We start from the raw sequence: 19,497 nt of genomic DNA, 5'->3' as shown, positions 1-19,497 counted from the left end.
ACGGCAGGAAGACGAAGAACGCTTACTAAATCTCACAGATTTCGCGACGATTTCTTCCATTTGTCTCTAGCAAAGGAATTTCGATCATAATTTCCCTCTATATGCATTGTCATTGCACGCCTTCATTGTTGCAGAATACTTATAAATACTTTGTTTATTTCTTAAAATAAATAAATATGCTTTTATGTCCTAATTTTACTAAAATTCAGCTTGAAAGTTACCAGCTCGTGTTTTAATTACCGTTTTTAAACAATCCGAGCAGTATAGCCAAGTGGTCAAGATGTATTTTCTGAAAAAAGTCTCAATTTTATTCTATTAGCCTTGTTATACTTCGTTATCATCTATTGGTTGTAAAGAATTTATTTATAAAGCTGTCATATGAAGTATTTATTTTTGTAAGAAAACTTTCATTTTGCAATATAAATAGTTTTTACATTGTAAACTTATTTTATGATCCTTGAACAAGGATTATGGTGTGTGCTCTGCTCGTTGCTATGACAACGGGGACGTCATTTTCACAGAAAACCATGAATCAGTGACGATATCTCAGAGTGACAATGGTTTCACAAGTAGCGTATACTGTCCCAGCTACTATATTGAGGGAATTTTAAATTTCAGAATTCATACTTGGACATTATTCTTTTTAAAAAGTCTGTTAGTCGATACCATACTACTACAATGGATGGGTGGAGGGAGAAAGCCCTGGCTTTGGGATTAAATATATATATATATATATACATATATATAAGAATATTCGAAGAGTAATTAAGAGGCAGAACATAAAATTCTATTCCAAGTAAGAACAAGAAACTTTCCCCGCTTGTCATTGGCTGTTGGTGATGTCATCTACAGCAACACTGATTGGCTGTGGCTCTTCCTAAATCTCACGATTTTCGTGATAAATACTTCCATGTATTACTATAAAATAAACTCTCAATATATATTATGCATATGTATACCTTCTTCGCTTATCCGCAATGTTACAGAGATATAGGAAATGCTTGTGTTGATCGTTTTAAAAAAATAAATAGCAATACAGACTTGTATCAGGCGAATTAGCAGCTTTTTCGTCACTAAGGAGAGCGACCAGTTAGTTATTTTATTTCATCTTGGATGCAGACGATGTGCCTCTCCATTATAGCCAATACAGGTAATTTATTTACTTTAAAGTTTTTCAATCTGTTCGATTAATTTTGTTGCAGATTTGCTTTTACCTGTTTTAATAAACAATTTTTTACTTATAAAGTTCGTTTGACACAAGTTTTTAAATTAATAAGGAAGTAATTGATCAAAATATAAATAGACATCCTGCTGACAATGAGGTACAGCCTAGTGTAAACACTCGTTGCCATGGTTACGGTATTAAGCAGAAGCCTCTCAAGTTGATCTTCGTTCCGTTCTGTCTCTTAAAAGTAACAGAAAAAATTACTTATTCAGGAATGGGCGTCGTCATGTGTTAGTACTTTATGGCTAACACAAGACAATTAATACTTTCTAATAGTTGAAGTCAGTATTTATAATGACCAGGGCTGAAAACTTACCTGACAGTATGAAGAGTTAGTGGAATAGCAAAAATAAGGAATAAAAGAAGGGAAGGAGAAGAGAAATGAGAAAAGGATGAATATACGGAAGAAATCTGCCAAGTCAAAAATAACTATGGAAAAATTAATTCGATATCTAAATGTTACAATAAAAAGAAAAATAATTATGATGGATAAGATAGCAAGAAATCTCCTTACAAAAGCGCCTTGAATTTCTGTTACTTTGGTATTAAGCAAAACACCACTCAACAACAATCAACATAAACGATTTCCTACGTGCATCTTGTGATTTTCATAACTAAATTGTTTCAATAACTTCGAACCATAGCTTAGGGAATATATAGCTGAAAAAATAAATGTCCCAGACTTCTGAATTAAAAGTGATATGTATGTCCTTTAGGTGATTATGGATGTGGAGACTTTTGAAATTTAAATAAAATTTATTTATTAAAGAACCAATTACCAGTGTGAAATGCAAAAGAAAATCCATTAAATTGATCATATCTCATTAAACTCTGCTACTTCTATCATTGCCAAGTAATATTCATGTTTCGTGATATTTGTGCGTTCAGTGAGCTGTTGCGTAATTGATTAGCTAGAGAAAGTAGGGATGAAAAGGTATGCAGATATTAAGACTTTCGATTTCCCTGTATCCACATTGTGGTGACGCTGTGTATTCAAGCACATGGTGAATGCAAATTCCAAAGATGGTAGCAAGAAAATTATGACGTTAATAAGACTTAGGGTATAGAATAGTTTTTTCAAGACGTAAGAAGTGAATTCAACTTGCGGTTTTCCTTATTAAACAGTCAAATAAATGTTCCATATAACGAAGAGCCAGAGATGGCGTATAAAAAAGCATCATATTTTAAGACACGTTCAAAGAGCTCATTCAGTGTGGATCTTAGAATAAGCATAACAAACAGCCCTTTCAAAACAATAGTGTACCAGTTTCGAAGCCTGAACTAAGAAGATTTGACAATCTTTCCAAAGTCTATAGGAATGAGCAGGGTCAGGATGCACCCAAGTAACTGACTTGTTGACCCAAAAGGCAGAAGACTCCTAGTTTTTAGAGCACTGCAGCAAATACTTGTCCATTGGCTCTCCAGAACTCTTCCCTTATGTTTAGTTACTTGCAATTAATCCTACTAAAAAAACGTATTTTAAAGCACTGTTCTGTAGACTTAAGACACTTCGTAGTAAAGATAGAATTCACAGGAGGTATTTGGAAGAAAATAAAAATGATATTCACGAGCTTCTTGTCTTCAACTTGACACCTGTCGACTATTGCAGTCAACATCATTTTAGAAAACTCCATCTCTGTGAAATGCATCGCTGACATAGCAGACCATAGGCAAAGGTATCACTATTATGTAAGTCATCATATTAACGGAAATAACTCTTTCCTGTCATTGGTTGTCGATGACGTCATCACTTTCAACTACAATTGGTAGATGTCATTGCTACATGAAAATTAAGTTGTCATTTATCATCAGTTTAATTCTTGGCTATTTTTAAACTATTATCCATCGTTCCCTTGTACATTTATCGTGGTATAACTGCAAGTTTACCGTACTCGTGAATGATAGCAGGTGTCGTTTTTAAAAACTCTACTTCCTAATGCTAATTATGAAGGAAGTTCCTCACCTAAAGAGATACCAGCTAGTCCATTTTAGTTAGCTTCTAGCAGACGACGCAGCTTCAATCTTTGAGGTACTGTAGCCAATCGCCAGCCATCATCTTTCTAAAACACCTTCACATTTATTTAAGTAACCATCATTAATGCCACCAAATACTGACTAAAACCCAATTATATAAAAAATATGAACATTCTAGAGTGATCCATATTTTATTGCTGACGTTTGAGTAAAATAACAAAATTGGTTTTCTTAGCCAATTCAGTTCAGTCCAAGGGCCTTGCATAACGTTTCGCAACGTGAAAACAACAATTGGTATCTTTCATAAAATAGGAAAACTTTAAAATTCTGAGGAATTCCTGATAAGTTGCAAACGACAAATTTTTAATCAGTCAGCTTACAACACTTACAGCATTATCTCTGAGGCGTTGAAAATTTACAAAAATAGTAAAACATTTATGATACATTCAAAATCCGTAGATGGTTGCCCCGAGTTGTTTCTTCCAGGTTAGTTTACTTTTGAGTAAACTTTTATTATTTCTCATTCGGGTTTCTAAGATTTAAACATACAAGTTCTACGCATAGAACTTGTATGCTTAAATCTGAGAAACCCGAATGAGAAATAATAAAAGTTTACTCAAAATTAAACAAACCTGGAAGAAGTAAATTGACAGAATACGAAAGGTCTGGTAGAGTCACAGGCGTAGGGGTGGGGTGGGTGGGGGATGCCAACTGCCGCCCCCTGGATTCGGGAATCTGCTAAAATTCGGGCAAATGGGTTGGGATATTTGGGGCATTCGGAGGAAGAGAAAAAATTCTATAATTTACAAAATAACAAAATAAGAATAAAAATAAGCTTGTATTTGTAAGCTAACCAGGTAATAAATAATTGCACATGAATTATGATTATCACTTTGCTAATAGATTCACAATTTCGTGAAAAACAATCTGAGTAATAAAAATCCACAATTATATAGTAAATATATTACTATGTAAAAAACCAAAAGACTTTCGAACACCTGAACGGTGTTCCCTCATTTTAACGTTAACACTGATGAGGACACCGTTCAGGTGTTCAAGTCTTCATTTTATATAATATATTTACTATATAATAATGATGTTCTCACGATATCAATTTATCATTTATTTTAGAATATCATTCGATTACAAAACCACACATGAGGTGTATGCATGAACACTCTGAATGAAGAATAGAATAGTAGCTACATGGTTTTGCTAGACTTCTTAAAATTCGTACTTACTGTACATAATTTAACGGCTGTTTTGTGTTTATTACACAGATTTACGACAATTTGAAAAAACTCTAGGGGTTTCTGAAATTCGGGCAAATTTGGTGTTTCCCCCGAGATAAATCCCACCTCCTAAGCCTGTGGCTAGAATGAAACGATTCCTATAATCAAACCAAAATGACTATGAACATTCGCTACGTTGTCAAAGTTCTTCCCGACTTATAATCCGACTTTTAAATAATCTTTAGCCGTTGTCGCTACGTTACATGAATACGTAGTTGGCAAGTTTCATCAAAGTACAAAATATTTAGCTGTTTTTCAGACTATTATCCATCGTTCATATCTAAATCTATTATGGTTTAACCACATGATACCATACAAGTGAATGTTAGTTGGTGTCATTATTAAAAACTTGACTTCCTTAGCTAATAACCAAGGTAATACCTCATCTAAAGAGACACCAGCTAGTCCATTTTAGTAGGCTGCAATGCAGACGACGCCACCTTTTTTTTTTTAATGCACTGTAGCCATTCGGCGGCCGTCATCTTTTAAAACACCTTCATATTGGTTTAAGTAGCCGTCATTAATTCCACAAAATACTAATTAAAATTAGCTATACATAAGATATAAGCATCCAGAGGAATAATTATGTTTTATTGTTGAAATTTGGGTATAAGAACACAATAGGTTTTCGTAGAAGATTCAGTTCAATCCAAGATCCTTTGAAAAACGTTTTACAACGTATAGGCTACTGTTGGTATTTTTCATAACAGGAAAAATCTAAAATTCAGACAAATTCCTGATAAGTTGCAATCGACAAATTTTTTCCAGTCAGCTTGTAATAGTTATATTAATGTATTTCAGTGAGGCTGATGCATACAAAATCAAAAGATGTTTGCCCAATGTTGTGTGTGAACAGCACAGAACCTGAAGTCTCGGAGCTGTAACACTGTCCTAGATTCTGATTAACACTAAAAAGAAAGATGATAATTTAGAGGGAATCAAAAAGGGATACTAGGAAAATGAAGCTCGAAAGTGCATTAATGCAGATGCAGATTAACCAAAAAATAGGAGACATGCAAAGGGGGTAGATGTGAAGAACTCGGACTGTAAAAAAGAAAGAAAAAAAAGATGAGCAATAATTGAAAAGCTTTGGAAGAATGGTAAACTATATAAGACTGAATTATAGAAAGGACGATACGTGATAGAAAAGCAAATCATAATCACGCTCGTAGGTATTTTCCTAAATATTGCGATTTCAGTAGCATTGTTCAATCACAGATTATATCGGACCTGAATTCTGCTTTCGAATGCAATATGCCATTTATGAGGTCCAACTCTGCGTTTCTAGATGCGATACTCCATTTATGGATGAATAGGTGTTATGTCCGAATCAAACCGGGCGATTTTTAACAGGATATCTGAACCGGAATTACCACTGAATAAGGATGTAAAGTTAAATTTTCAGTCCAAACATCGAATACGGACAAGGTATAAACATTTCTGGAAACTAGCAAAGACTGCCTCATCATTACTCAAAGTACGTTCAGCATTAATTAAGCTATGTATGGGCAGAGGTAGACTCGAAAACATAAGAACAACAAATTTTCTTCAGGTCTAATCTTTTTATTAGAACCTTATTTTATCTAAAATGTATTGTATGTAATTTTCAGGAATTAAATTTATCAAACAACAGAGAGAGAGAGAGAGAGAGAGAGAGAGAGAGAGAGAGAGAGAGAGAGAGAGAGAGAGAGAAATTCTGTCAACTTCTACACATATGAAACATTGAATCTGGTCTGTCCTCAAATTTCCAAGAAGAGTAACTTTTCCGCTTTCCCTGTATTTAGAAGTTTTTATATCTGCTTTCAACAATCTTCCATGTTTCTCAGCATTCCCAAGCTTTCTCTCATTTTTCTTTTTTTCCCTTTCTGCTTTTTCTCGTATCTGATCTACATCGCCTTATTTTATCTATGGTACTACTTAATTTATAAAAAGGTCAATGGAAATTATTTAAATTAAGAAAATTGCCTAAGGAATTTAAGAAGCAAGAAATTTTTTTCATATAAACCCCATGAAACTCAGCGAAATGCGTTATAGAGTTGCGTTATGATGGATCGATCTGCATTACCGATGTTAGGGGTAGGAATTTTCATCTACCACATTTAGCAACCTTTTTCATTTTGTATTTCTTAGGGAATTTAAAAACGTGGCATTGATAAGGTCAAAATTCTCCACGAGTTTCAAGTCTGGTGTCTAATGAATGTGCAAACGAAATATCTAAGTGGATCTGGTTATAGTTCAAACTATCATTTCATCGAAGAATAAAATGCCCCCTTGGATAAAAACGAATGTCTTATCAAGCATGAAGGACGATGGCGCAAAGCAAGTGTGTAAAACAGACTGCGAGTCCATTCGTGGGCAACTTAACAAATGAATATCAAATACACTTAACAATTGAACAATTGAATATTAAATGCCGACCCAAAAAATCAATACTGCCAAATCATTTAATGCACATTGTATCCCTATAAAAACGGAACATAAGCATACGATATGTCATAAGGCTGACCCGTCCTACAAAGTATTGATTTTTGTACAAAAAAAAAAAAAAAAGCTTCCTTACCGTAATCTAGAGGCGAGCAGCATCCAGTTTAACCTACCAGGACCCTAAAGCACACTAAAGAAAACGGTCAAGAAAATCCTGTATCACAAACAGTAAAGACATCCTTTCACGAATGGTTGGATAAGTCTGAGACATGAGAACCTTTTGACAAAATGTTCGACTCCATTTATCTATCAAGGATTCTCAAGTCCTAAACATGCAGCTTTTCCAATGAAATTTGACAAATACAGAGAAATAAGTCATTGGGACTTGGTAATTAGAATTCGAGGCATAAAAATGGACAACGGATGGTTTAACGTGGCTAATATACCCGAGAGTTTGCGCGTTTTGCAATTAGGTACAAGTCACGTCATTCCCAAACAAAGGATACACGTATTTTGTTTAGTCTCAGTTTTATTTTATACGTTTTCTTTCTTAGAGATTCAAAAGATTGAGAGAGAACGATATAGGGGTGACTCTTCTGTTCCGCTTCATGACCTCTGCCATAGACTTATTCTATTTAATTTGGCGTTTCTTTCCTCGCAGGTATAAAACTAAGCTCGTATCCATATTCGATGTTTAAATTTTCTTCATATTAATTTGTTTTATTGATAATGACTACAAGATCACCGGGCATAAGTGAAACAGGCTAAGAAAGCATCAGTTTATTTATAAAAAGTATTTACATGTCCACTTAAAAGTCATCCTCCTTTACAATATATACAGGTAATTAAATTGCACAAGCCTAAATATCACTTGGAGCAAAAAAATCTTCATGGTAAAAAACTCTTAGCCTATAATGCCAATAAATTGATATGGGTGACTAGAAATAAATATTCAATAAACAATAAACGTAACATTATGAAATACAATCACTGTACACAGCAAGCATTTATCATATTACTGCAATTTACCACAATGACAATGCCGTCTTAAACAAAACGCCTTAAAATATTCACTTCCTTTGCAAGAATTGTCAATGTCCTCATTGTTTGATAAGAAAGAAGAAATAATAATCACATCGTAATATTAATGGAAGTATAAAGATATTACACCCTAAAACAAATCAAAAGATTTCTGCAAATATTCACGGTGCCTGGACCTCAAATTCAGCAGAAAAAAATTAGGTATATAAAAATTTTAAGTCACTCTGTACCTTGCAGCTAAAGTGACCTGGTTCAGTGACACTTCAGAAGATAAGTGTAGCATAATTCTAAACACTCTTATTACTTTGCAGTACAAACACATTAAAACTAAGATGCGGTTATTACACATACAAGGTATTCTCTCACTCTTATTGCTTCATTCATTCTTTCTTCATAATTTCTTTGCGTTTTTACTAAGTTATCACAAAAACCTAATGAATTTCTTTTAACTGTAAATGCAGACAACCTATATAATGTTTATATACATGCATGGTTTTATCAGTTGACTCCTGGTTTAGTCTAATGAGATCTCTTATGGAATCAGATTTCCTTACCAGACAAAAAAATGCAATATCTTTTCCAGAAAAGATATGATGTACTTTCTTGCAGAAACTGAAATCCTTGTTCCTTTGAACGAAAAAATCTCCAGTAATTTATTATCAACAGAAAATCTAACATCGTTTTTTGTTTATACCGTAACAGATATAAACAAGTCTCTAAGGGAATACGACAAAACTTAATGCAGTCTTTACTGCCTCCTTACGTAGCATTCCGCAAATGCTGAAGACACGAAATAACCATTTTGGCACAAAAGGAAGCACTAGCACTATACTTAACAATTTTATCACTCATCAACTTCCATCATCACCCCTTAGCACATATACGCCTCATCAAAGGCCCCATAATCAATTTTAGTGATGTGGCAGTTACATGAAATCATTCTTTGTCTCTATACGAAACCCATCAATTTCACGATTTCTGCTCAGCATCTGGTACATACTTTCTGATTTCACTACCTCAGAATGAACTGTCTTTCTCTCATTCTTTACATTATGAGCATGTTACTTGCAGCATACTGCCTGTGGACTCGTCATAATGAGCTATGTTCCACTTCAGACCATGGTGACATTGCGCACCCTTTTGTCAGAAGCAACAGAGAGCGAAGAGGAGTGAGGATCGAGGGACTGAGCATCGTACAAGTAAGGTTCAGGTGTGCTATAAGGCTCTGGTGTATACAAGACCTTAGGCTTAGGTGGGATTGGGGGTGGGACTTTGGTGGACCTGAGGGAAGCGTCATAAGCAGGATACGGAGCATAAGCGGGAGGTCCATGGGATGATGGAAGCACGTCACAGGAGACTGACAAGAATGAATCGGATGGCTGTGAGCTGACGTAAGAATGAACCTCAGAAGGTGGTGGGTAGTTGTCACTGGGGTAGTCCTCTGGAGGAGGTGGGTATTCATCTGATGGAGTTGGGTAGCCTTCTGTTGGTGTTGGGAATCCTTCACTGGAGGCCTGATAATGGTCAGGATAAGCAACATATTGATATTGGTACTGGTTGTTCTCGTTGCATTCATTGCTGGGTGGGTAATCACCATACATCTTCTTAGCTGGTGCACTCTGGTTGGAATTGTCAGAGTTAGTTGAGACACTGTTTCGCTTGTTGTCCGAGTGGTTGCTGAGTAGCTGAGAGGCAGACCAGGACTCAACTGGACTTATGTAATCTTTCTTCAAGCTCTGTTGAGAGTCCTTGTTGTCAGAAAATTCAGTGCTCTTGGGTGAAATTGTCACTGTAACGCTGTAGGAATCCTGAGGCTCACATGATTTCTTGGCAGCAGCTGCCTTACGATGACGATGATGGACAGCTTTGCAGTAACAGAGGATAAGACTTACCACTATTACAATCCCTCCAAGGCAACCAAGCAAAACAGCCAGCTGGCGTGTGTCAAGGGCAGCTAGAACAGGGGCCGCAGTGTCCTCCTTGGAAGCAGAATTATTTGGTGTGGAAATGGGCACTACAGAAGATGAGGGATAACTGGTTGTGGTTGGAGGTGATGGCACATAAACTGTAACAATATTACTAAGTGGAGCTTCATTTCCAGCCTGATCTACAGCATATAAAGCCAGATAATTCATGGTATCATAAACATTCCAGTTGATCGTATGCTCCTGTTGAGTGTGAGACTCAAGTGGCACTGGCCAACCTTCAAGAGTTGTACCAAGACCCTCTTTTACATCCTGCTGACTGCGAGAAATCATGACAACATAATGATCGGCACTGCTAAAATCCGCATCACCTCCGGGAGCGGTCCAAGTGAAGTGAACTTTGGAAGTGGAACTGGGTTCTAAAGTAGCACGGAAATCCATAATGCGAGATGGTGGAAGAATGTCTTGTACAGGAGGCGTTCCAACGATACTGACGGTGCCAATCCTTGCATGACGGGAGAATGTAAAACCATCTAGTGTACCTTCTACCTGAACAGTTATGCTATACTTTGCTGATCTTAGGCTGGGGACAAATCGAGAATACACGCCATCACCTTGAATCATATCAGGACCTAGAACAGAAAAATTTCTTTAGTAAAAAAGTCAGTGACATGGATAAATGATATATAATTTATTCTGAAGTTTGAACATACTAATTAAAATAATTTACAGTATATGGATGAGAGTTGAAAATTGTATACAAACTTTAAAACTCTAATTTACTGTCTTCTTCCAATCTAATGCTTATAATGTACATTACTGTCTTCATACTAACCTGTAAATCCATTATCCAGCAACTCAACTTCCACTGGGGGATACTGACTTCCATTGTTGTAGTTGCCAAGTCTTGAAAATGTGGCAATAACTTTAGCGTTTCCGATACTCGTTGAACCAGCCATCAGTTCTGTGTACAAAGCAAATGGCATTGTGGTGTCTGATGCATTGACTACTCCTGAGGGATGGTTAGTCCAAGCACGCAGATCTATGCTCGATGCCTGGGCGTGAGACCGGGGTCTGGAAGTCACTTGGACATAAAGTGCTTGGTGTGAATCTGCGTGATTTTCCACCTTATAATGCCAGAGGCCTGAGGTGACCTGGGCTTCCATCAACCGTATGGTAATCATGTTGATATTTGCATCTTCTTTCTGCATATTTGCTGTATCAATGACTTGTCCATGAGGACTGACTAAGTGGACCAAATTACCAACGTGGGTCATGTCGTAGTAAAAAATGGCAAAGACGGTATCAGAGCCAAGGGATGGATCCATCAAGAAACTACCCTCTGAAAATGGCACTCTGCCACCGGGATGCTCAGCTGAGTGGACTTTGATAGGGAGGATAGAATGACCAAGTGCGATACTCAGCGTGTGATAAAAAGCATCGAGGAGGTTGTAGTACATTCGCAGCTTGGAATCGGCGCCAATGCCCTCATCCGGTACTATGAATGTGTCGCCGCCAGTGTGAGCTGCCAGTTTTTCCAGACCTTCAGCTGGCTTGGGATATTTCTCAGTCAGTGGATAAATGATGGAGTGTAAGGATACATGAGCACTGTCGAGTACCTCCACCGCCTCCTGGTATTCCATCTCACTCAGAATACCGTTCCCAGCTGTGACCAAGACGATGTGCCCTCCTAGGCCGTCTTGACGGAGTAAGTTGAGAGATTCCCGAAGGCCGCAAATGATGCATCGCTTGTGCTGCCCTTCCCGAGAAGGCTTTCTGGGCAAGGATGAGCCGACCTTCTCGCGAACGGCACCGTCAGTGAGCATAGTTAAGGGATACTTGGTGGCAGCGATTGAGTCGAAGACCACTAGACCGATACTGTGGCCATCAGGTACATCATACGTCACAAATTTCTTCAGAGCTTTTCGCATGAAATCCCAACGTTTCTGAAAAAGAAGGGAAATGCTTAAATATATGGTCACGTACAAATGGAAAGTGTTTAAAAACATATACTTAGCAAGAAGCTACATTATACACAAATTATTAAGTTATGTCTCGTTAAAAACCACATTAGAGAGCAAAATTCAATCTTTGTTCATTTAAAGAAAAAATGTACACGGTACAAAAAATAGTTGAATGCGATTGAAGACTTCAAAATCATTTACTGTAAGTAAACAACAAAAACATCGCAAATAATGAACTATTATTACCTGCACGTTCATGACGTTGGTATCTTCAATAAGCAGTATGATTCTTGGCTTCTGAGGCTGAATGTACTGGAAGAAGACTTCGCCCTCTTTTAGTTCGGCCTCGCTATTTCTGAAGAAATACAAACAAACAAATTAATTAATTATCGTGTAATCAATGCAAATGCATCGGTAGTTACGTAATAGCTAAATGCTACGGTACCTTAAAGAATGGTTATCATTTGACTGAGAGAGAGAGAGAGAGAGAGAGAGAGAGAGAGAGAGAGAGAGAGAGAGAGAGAGAGAGAGAGAGAGAGTAACATAAATCCTTAACCAGTTCGATAACATGACCCTTGACGAAGCTATCAACACATAAATATAGAGCAACGCGGACATATTTTGTGATGCCACACGCACCAACGTTTAACCCCGATAACAATCATTTCCACGGTAAACGTTCCCTCCTATGCTGCTAAGCCCTAGTGCATCTCCGAGAGCTATAATCAAAGGGCCTAAAATGCCAAGGCCTGCCCCAGACGCAGGGTAAAACCCCTACATTGTAATAGCAGTTCATCAAGTTCAGGCCTGCTATTTGGAATACCGAAAGAAAAAAATACAGAAAAAAATGGATCACCTTTTCGAACTAAACTCTTCTGCATTTCCTAAACAAGTCTGTTAATCATCCTGAAAGCCATTTAATTACAGTTCACTGACCTGAAATTTATTACTGTGTGTTTACTGCAGTAAAAAAAAGATATCTGTATTACTTTTCAGCCCAAACTCCATCACACGGAACTGTCCATCTGTCTCGTCTTTTCCCAACAATCACCCACTCTCTTCCTCAATTTTTTTCCCCCACTGGCCGCACCATCTGGCTTTCACGTAATTAACTTGGTCATAAAGATCGAGTAGTTAATTAGTTTACGAGTGTTATTAACTTCGGACTTCTATGTGTAACAGCCCACAAATATTCAGCGCAAATATTCCGTCGGCAGGCCTACGCGATTAGGGTTTTAGAAAGGCCTTCATTACTCCTAACTTAATTGCAGTTTTCATATTTGTTTTGGTCAGCAGACCGGAGGTGATTGGGCCAAACAGAACCTGCACTGAGGTTTCCTTTTTTCTCCTTCTTCTTCCTCTAAGTAAAATATTCATTTGGTTTCTCCGCAACATATTTATGGCATTGCGTACAAGACTGGGTTAGTAATGCATACCTAAGCACAAACGCAAAAGTGAATGTGCTGCTAGTCGAGAGAGAGAGAGAGAGAGAGAGAGAGAGAGAGAGAGAGAGAGAGAGAATCGTCCATTAGTTATTCTTTTAAAAATCATGAATATCATTATAAAATATACCAGGCAAGCATCAAAGGTAATTAGGTAAGAATTATAACCCCTTAGAACATGAGACAGTAAAATATTACATTCCTCAAACAACAAAAGTAAAGAAAAAAAGAGAGATGGTATTCCGTGACAAATCTACACACGGATCAGAGTCTAATTCAGGAGTACCTTCGATGGAGAAAGGGGATAACTGAAGCATTACGCTATTATATCATTCTTCTAATCACAAACAGCATAACGAACTGAAGAAAATGACGTAATATCTACGCGGAAGACATTCCATCCGGTACACACTGCAAAGCAACGTGCAATTATACTTCAATTACGAAGATTTGTCCCCATTGTATTTATGGGCCACAATCTATGCCAGGAGTCTCGCTGCAACAAACAATAATCCAAAGGCAGGTAGTTGCCAGGCTAATTACACTATGATAATTACGGATAATTACAAGCCAGAAGGTGTCCAAGAGCTACAGGGAAGATTGGGAAGAAAGGATTCAATCGAATCGTAATTGAATCTGTGTACAGTGCCTCGATTGCAGTCCAGGGCTGAACTCTGAAGTTTAAAGAAAATGAAGAGAGAGAGAGAGAGAGAGAGAGAGAGAGAGAGAGAGAGAGAGAGAGAGAGAGAGAGAGAATATTGCTTTTCTCTAATTAGCTGTAATTAAAATCAACTTTGATTAGAGCTAAGGGGATGATTGGTTAGCATCAGAAAGAGAGAGAAGGTGGGTGTGAGGTGGGTGAATTTTCCTTATCATGGATAAAAAGATAATTTACATGAAAATGAATTGAAAAATAAACTTCGCTTGACAACATGGTTTCATTAGTAGGAAAAAATCCGCGACATATCTTATTTGTTCTGTCATACACATATACACATAGGTTACACATACCCATATTTAGCGGAAGTACATGAAGAGCAGTTGGGTAAAGATTGGCAGGGGAGTGAATCAAAAGTAAAATGAATAAAACGAAATAACGATGAATTCTGGATACTACAGTGGGAAGCTGGATTTCAGCTGAAATAGCACTGGCTGAACTAAAACGAGGTTATCAGAGGTTACAAATGATAAAAAAGCTAAAAATCAAAATATGATTTTTGCCTACATTTGTTTGAAAAGCCATTAGTCGAAACAATACGAATATGTGTCAGCCAGAAAATGTTAAAAACTGTTCAATTTAAAGGAAACAGCAGATAAATGAAAAAAAAAACGCTTTAAAAACCAAATTCTAAATATTAATAGGAGTGAATAGCTGCACTGAAATTTATTATGGTAAAATCATTTCCTGGTACAGTACCATTTCATATGAATTAGATGAGAAGAGACAGAATTAACAATGTTAAGTGTTAAATGAATCCCATTACCATTTCCTGTCTCATTCCAGCCCAAGGAGCTGCACATAAGGAGAAGGGGTTGTGTGTGTGTTGTGGGGGTGGGGGTGGGGGCCTTAGGAAAGGGCTGAGTAAATCCTCCAAGACCAATTTCCGAAATGCGCAACAGGGACCATGTCCTTAATTACCAATTAATTGGCTGAACTCGAAACGTTATTTCTGTTTCAGGTGAGTCATGGAACGAATCTGGAATGGTTCCCATCACGCGGTACACGAAAGCTCTTTGAAGTTTAATTGAAAGTTGCTTGTTCGATTAGAAGGCTTTATCTTAATACGAGTTTGGTTTGAGGGAGGTAATGGAAGAGCAGTATTTTTTTTTAAGAAAAAATTTGGCTAATTCTTTTAATGGAATGATAGGTTATTTCTAGAAAATAAAAAAAAGCACAAGGACTTATGTCAAACGTAACTCTCTCTCGCAATAAACACACGCATATATATATATATATATATATATATATATATATATATATATATATATGTACATATGTGTGTGTGTGTGTGTGTGTTTGTTGCAAGAGAAAGAATTCCGTTTGACATAAGTCCTTTTACTTTTCTACTCACAAATATCAAGCCACAAATACCCCCAAAATATGGAACTCACTTCACCTTGGAAAATAAAACACCTTATATTCACAGAAAAGCGCATCCCGCCGGACCTAGACTCGAACCAATGCATTTTGGGTTTGATATAAAAATCGGCTACTAAGATGAGAGAAAGTGCCTCTACCTTAAATAAAAGTTACACGTAGAAAGTTGGAAAGTATCTACGGAAGTCGTGACCTCATATAAACAAAACTGATTGCAGTTATTGACGACTGCATGGTGTTTGTTCAAATTTCTCAATAAACAACAAACAATAAATGAACCCCATATTTGGGAATGAAAATCACCATTCTAATTAAAATCTACCAACAAGAGAGAGAGAGAGAGAGAGAGAGAGAGAGAGAGAGAGAGAGAGAGAAGAAGCTATTTCCATCTGTAAAAATATCACCTGCTGCTTAGGAAATCGACGAAGCTCTGATAACTAGAGAGCCATGTCTAATAAGTTTTAACTACACTCTAATATATTGAGAGAGAGAGAGAGAGAGAGAGAGAGAGAGAGAGAGAGAGAGAGAGAGAGAGAGAGAGAGAGAGAAAGAAAATTAATCCACATCAATCTCTGGGCATAATGATCACCTGTTGCTCTGGAAATCAGCCGAAGCTCTGATGACTTCCCAGACGGACTTTCCGTCACAAAGGAGGTTGTGGAGAGTCGGTGCCTCTCGGACGTGGCTTCCCTCGTCGCAAAGTTCCGTCACCTGTAGCAGAAAATAAAACAAAATTGAGAGAAAAAATTAAGAAAGGTTCAAGGCAAAAAAAATTAAGATAAACTTAAGGCTAAAAAAAATTGAAAAAAAATTAAGATAGCAAAATTATCTAAGACAAAAAATCGAGAAGAAAACATTAATATAGCAAAAAAATATTTAAGAAAGAAAATTTAATATAGCAATAAAATCTAAGATAAAAAAAATCGAGGAAAAAAGATTAATATAGCAAAAAAATATTTATGATAAAGAAAATTTAATATAGCAATACAATTGAAGATAAAAAATTTATGATAAAACAATTTTTACGATAAAAAGTTAAGATAGCAAAAAATTTTAGGAGAGCAAAACAAAGTAAAAACAAGTAAAGGAAAAACAGCATACAAAACCCAACCCCCCCCAAAAAAAAATCGATATTAGAAAAATAAGATTGATTACGATGACTATGGGGAACCTCCCCTGTAGTGTTCTCAATCTGAGCGGTTATTGTTTTAAGGTCATGTCCTCCCCTCCGACGATGAACGGGATATTACTTTCTTTTTTGTTTATTTTTATTTTTTGATAATGGAGTTTAATTTCACTTCGTATGTACTTAATTTATTTCTCGGTAGCTCTTCACTATTGATATGGGTCACTGACGAAGTCATCGTGAAGGAAGAAATGTGCTTTTAAAATAAATTTAGCTGAGATTGTGTTAAAATACATAATTAAAGCAAGGAAACATATTCTGAAGTAATTACGAATAATAAAGAGAAAATATTACTTCAGTCTAAAAAATAAAGTAGACCACTTTAATAATGTAGAAAAAGACAAATTTCGGACGAGCCTGAAATACTTCTCTCGAAAATACATTACAAACTTTCTGGAGCAAGATATACATCGGCATTTCAAAGAGGTGAAAAATGTTATCGTTAGAATATCTCTCTCTCTCTCTCTCTCTCTCTCTCTCTCTCTCTCTCTCTCTCTCTCTCTCTCTCTCTTTTTCAAACACACAGACACACAGGGAAGCCCATCCATCATAGGAAAGGAGCCTCTTTGGTTTCAACAATATCACAAAACCCTTGTGATTTCAAGCGAAACTTTTCCCATTTACCTTTCAGATAGTTGTGTGTGTGTGAGAGAGAGAGAGAGAGAGAGAGAGAGAGAGAGAGAGAGAGAGAGAGAGAGAGAGAGAGAGAGAGAGAGAGAGAGACTTCAACGGCGTTGTTTTCGACATAATTGCAAAAGCCACTGGCGGCCTAATTTTTAAATTTTAAATATTTTCCTTTTCAACACTTGCAAGAGAGAGAGAGAGAGAGAGAGAGAGAGAGAGAGAGAGAGAGAGAGAGCCTCCGCCATCGCGCATCCCAGAGATGAAAATGTGATATGACAGTAATTGTAGTAATATCGGGGTTAGCGTAGTCGGTATGATAAATGACCGTGGGTAACCACGAACCTCCGGGCGATCTTCACTACATTTCTCAGGCTGTGAGAGAATGGGCTGGTGGTGGTCGTGGTGGAGGTAGATGGGGGAGGGGGGAGGGGGAGTGTATCCTGAGGATGAGGGGAGGATCAGGTAAGAGTGGCACGGTATTGAAACAGAAAGGGTGATAAAGAGAGAAAAGGGAAGCCGAGAAAACCAGGAAGAGATTTGGAACGAGAGAGAGAGAGAGAGAGAGAGAGAGAGAGAGAGAGAGAATAATAAACATGAATGAGAGAAATCCTTCTGCAATACAAAAAAAGGCGAGTAATTTCATTAACTGGAAGTAAATAACACGAGAGAGAGAGAGAGAGAGAGAGAGAGAGAGAGAGAGAGAGAGAGAGAGAGAGAGAGAGAGAGGGAAACAGTGAATAACAAACATAAATGAGATACAGAGATCCTCATGCAATACAAAAAAAGCAAGTCATTCCATTCACTGGAATTAAATCAAATAAGAGAGAAAGAGAGCAAGAGATTCTCTGGAAGCTGCGGTTGCTGTGGTTAAGGAATTGTGGTTATAGTTAAGGAACCATCTTGAGGGTGAAAGAATTCTGTCTGTGGTAGTTTCTCCTAGGATCTCTGTCCTTCTCTTTCTCTCCTTCTCGCTCTACTTGGAAATGTAAATACAAAATTCTGGTCATCTGAGTCATACAATAGGTATGTGTAACATCATTTGTCGAGTGACGTCTATCGTATCGTACTAATATGCACGCAAAAAATATAAATTAATATAAACAAAACCTTTAAAATACAGACGCAATTTAACACCGAAGTAGACAAAGTAAACACGATAATACAAAACAAGGGTAAACATGGAAAACGCTTAAACACACACGATTCTTTGCAGTTCACTAGATTGAAGGACGAAAAACACGACCAGGTGATTTCGATGGACTGAGAATAGTGATCCAGAAACGACGGCCAGCAATCAGTGGACAATTTCTCCGTGTCCGACATAAACTCCTATTTCACCGGTCCCTTATTTATTACAGAACCGGGGCATGTTAATCATTCTCTCTCTCTCTCTCTCTCTCTCTCTCTCTCTCTCTCTCTCTCTCTCTCTCTCTCTCACACACACACATACATGTGCCAGTAAATGAGAATTCGGGATATTTTCAACTCTGTTCGCATCCAATGTGTAGAGTTTACTTTACAGTAACCTAATTTTACTACTACCTAATGGGTAGGGGTTGCGACCTTACGTACCATAAAAATATCTAACTGGGCAAATAAAAATGAGTTTAAAACTTCCTATGAGGACTTTAAATGGCATTAATGGGAAATCAAGAGAGGATTTGAATTACGCAGCATTTATATGCGGTTTGAGAGCACAAACAAAAATAGATGAATGAAATAAAAAATGAGAAAGTACTGAATGAAGAGAGAGAGAGAGAGAGAGAGAGAGAGAGAGAGAGAGAGAGAGAGAGAGAGAGAGAGAGAGTCAAATCCTCAACTCACCGTCGGCAACTCAGGAAAGGCCATGAAAGACTTCGTCAGTCCTTGCTTTTCTTTCGGCTCGAATTCCGAAGGGCAGGAGAGGTCTCTGCTCCCGCAAGAGGAATCTCCCTCCAGAGGGACGTTGGCGCAGGTGGTCGGCTTCCATTCGCCGTCGGAGGATCTGTAGTAGCTGGGACTTCGAGGGTCATTCACGTGGCCGGTTTCTTCGAAGACGCCGTAGCGATACTTCAGCCATTCGTAGGCCAGGAGTCGTCCTGAAAGAGAATCACAATATTTTTAGCTTCTGGATAAAAATGAGAATGTTAAATCTATGAACAGAATAATAGATATCATGTAGATACATAAATAATCCAAATTATGACAGATGTTAAAAATGGAAAATATTAACACATTTTAGGCTGATAATTGCCTGTGTAGATGAATGTCTAAAATTTATAAATGCAATAAAATATCTTCATCAAAACATTCGAAGTTTTGA

General features: G+C 37.2%; 1 protein-coding gene across 1 annotated transcript in view; it reads right to left on the bottom strand.

Annotated features, from left to right (window-relative positions):
* Positions 1-7,680: 7,680 nt before the first annotated feature.
* Positions 7,681-19,497, bottom strand: part of LOC136849777 (calcium-activated chloride channel regulator 1-like) — an 80,101-nt gene continuing 68,284 nt past the window's right edge. The window contains exons 3-7 of the mRNA XM_067123182.1: positions 19,020-19,273; positions 15,975-16,096; positions 12,092-12,200; positions 10,717-11,827; positions 7,681-10,513 (exon numbers count right to left, since the gene is read on the bottom strand). Coding sequence (XP_066979283.1) covers positions 9,069-10,513; positions 10,717-11,827; positions 12,092-12,200; positions 15,975-16,096; positions 19,020-19,273 — 3,041 coding nt within the window. The 3' untranslated portion in view covers positions 7,681-9,068. The remainder of the gene's footprint in view (positions 10,514-10,716; positions 11,828-12,091; positions 12,201-15,974; positions 16,097-19,019; positions 19,274-19,497) is intronic.

This window comes from Macrobrachium rosenbergii, chromosome 21 (genome assembly GCF_040412425.1).
Source record: "Macrobrachium rosenbergii isolate ZJJX-2024 chromosome 21, ASM4041242v1, whole genome shotgun sequence".
Lineage (NCBI taxonomy): Eukaryota > Metazoa > Arthropoda > Malacostraca > Decapoda > Palaemonidae > Macrobrachium > Macrobrachium rosenbergii.
Note: the sequence above shows the minus strand (reverse complement) of the source record. Positions and strands in the feature narration are given on the sequence as shown.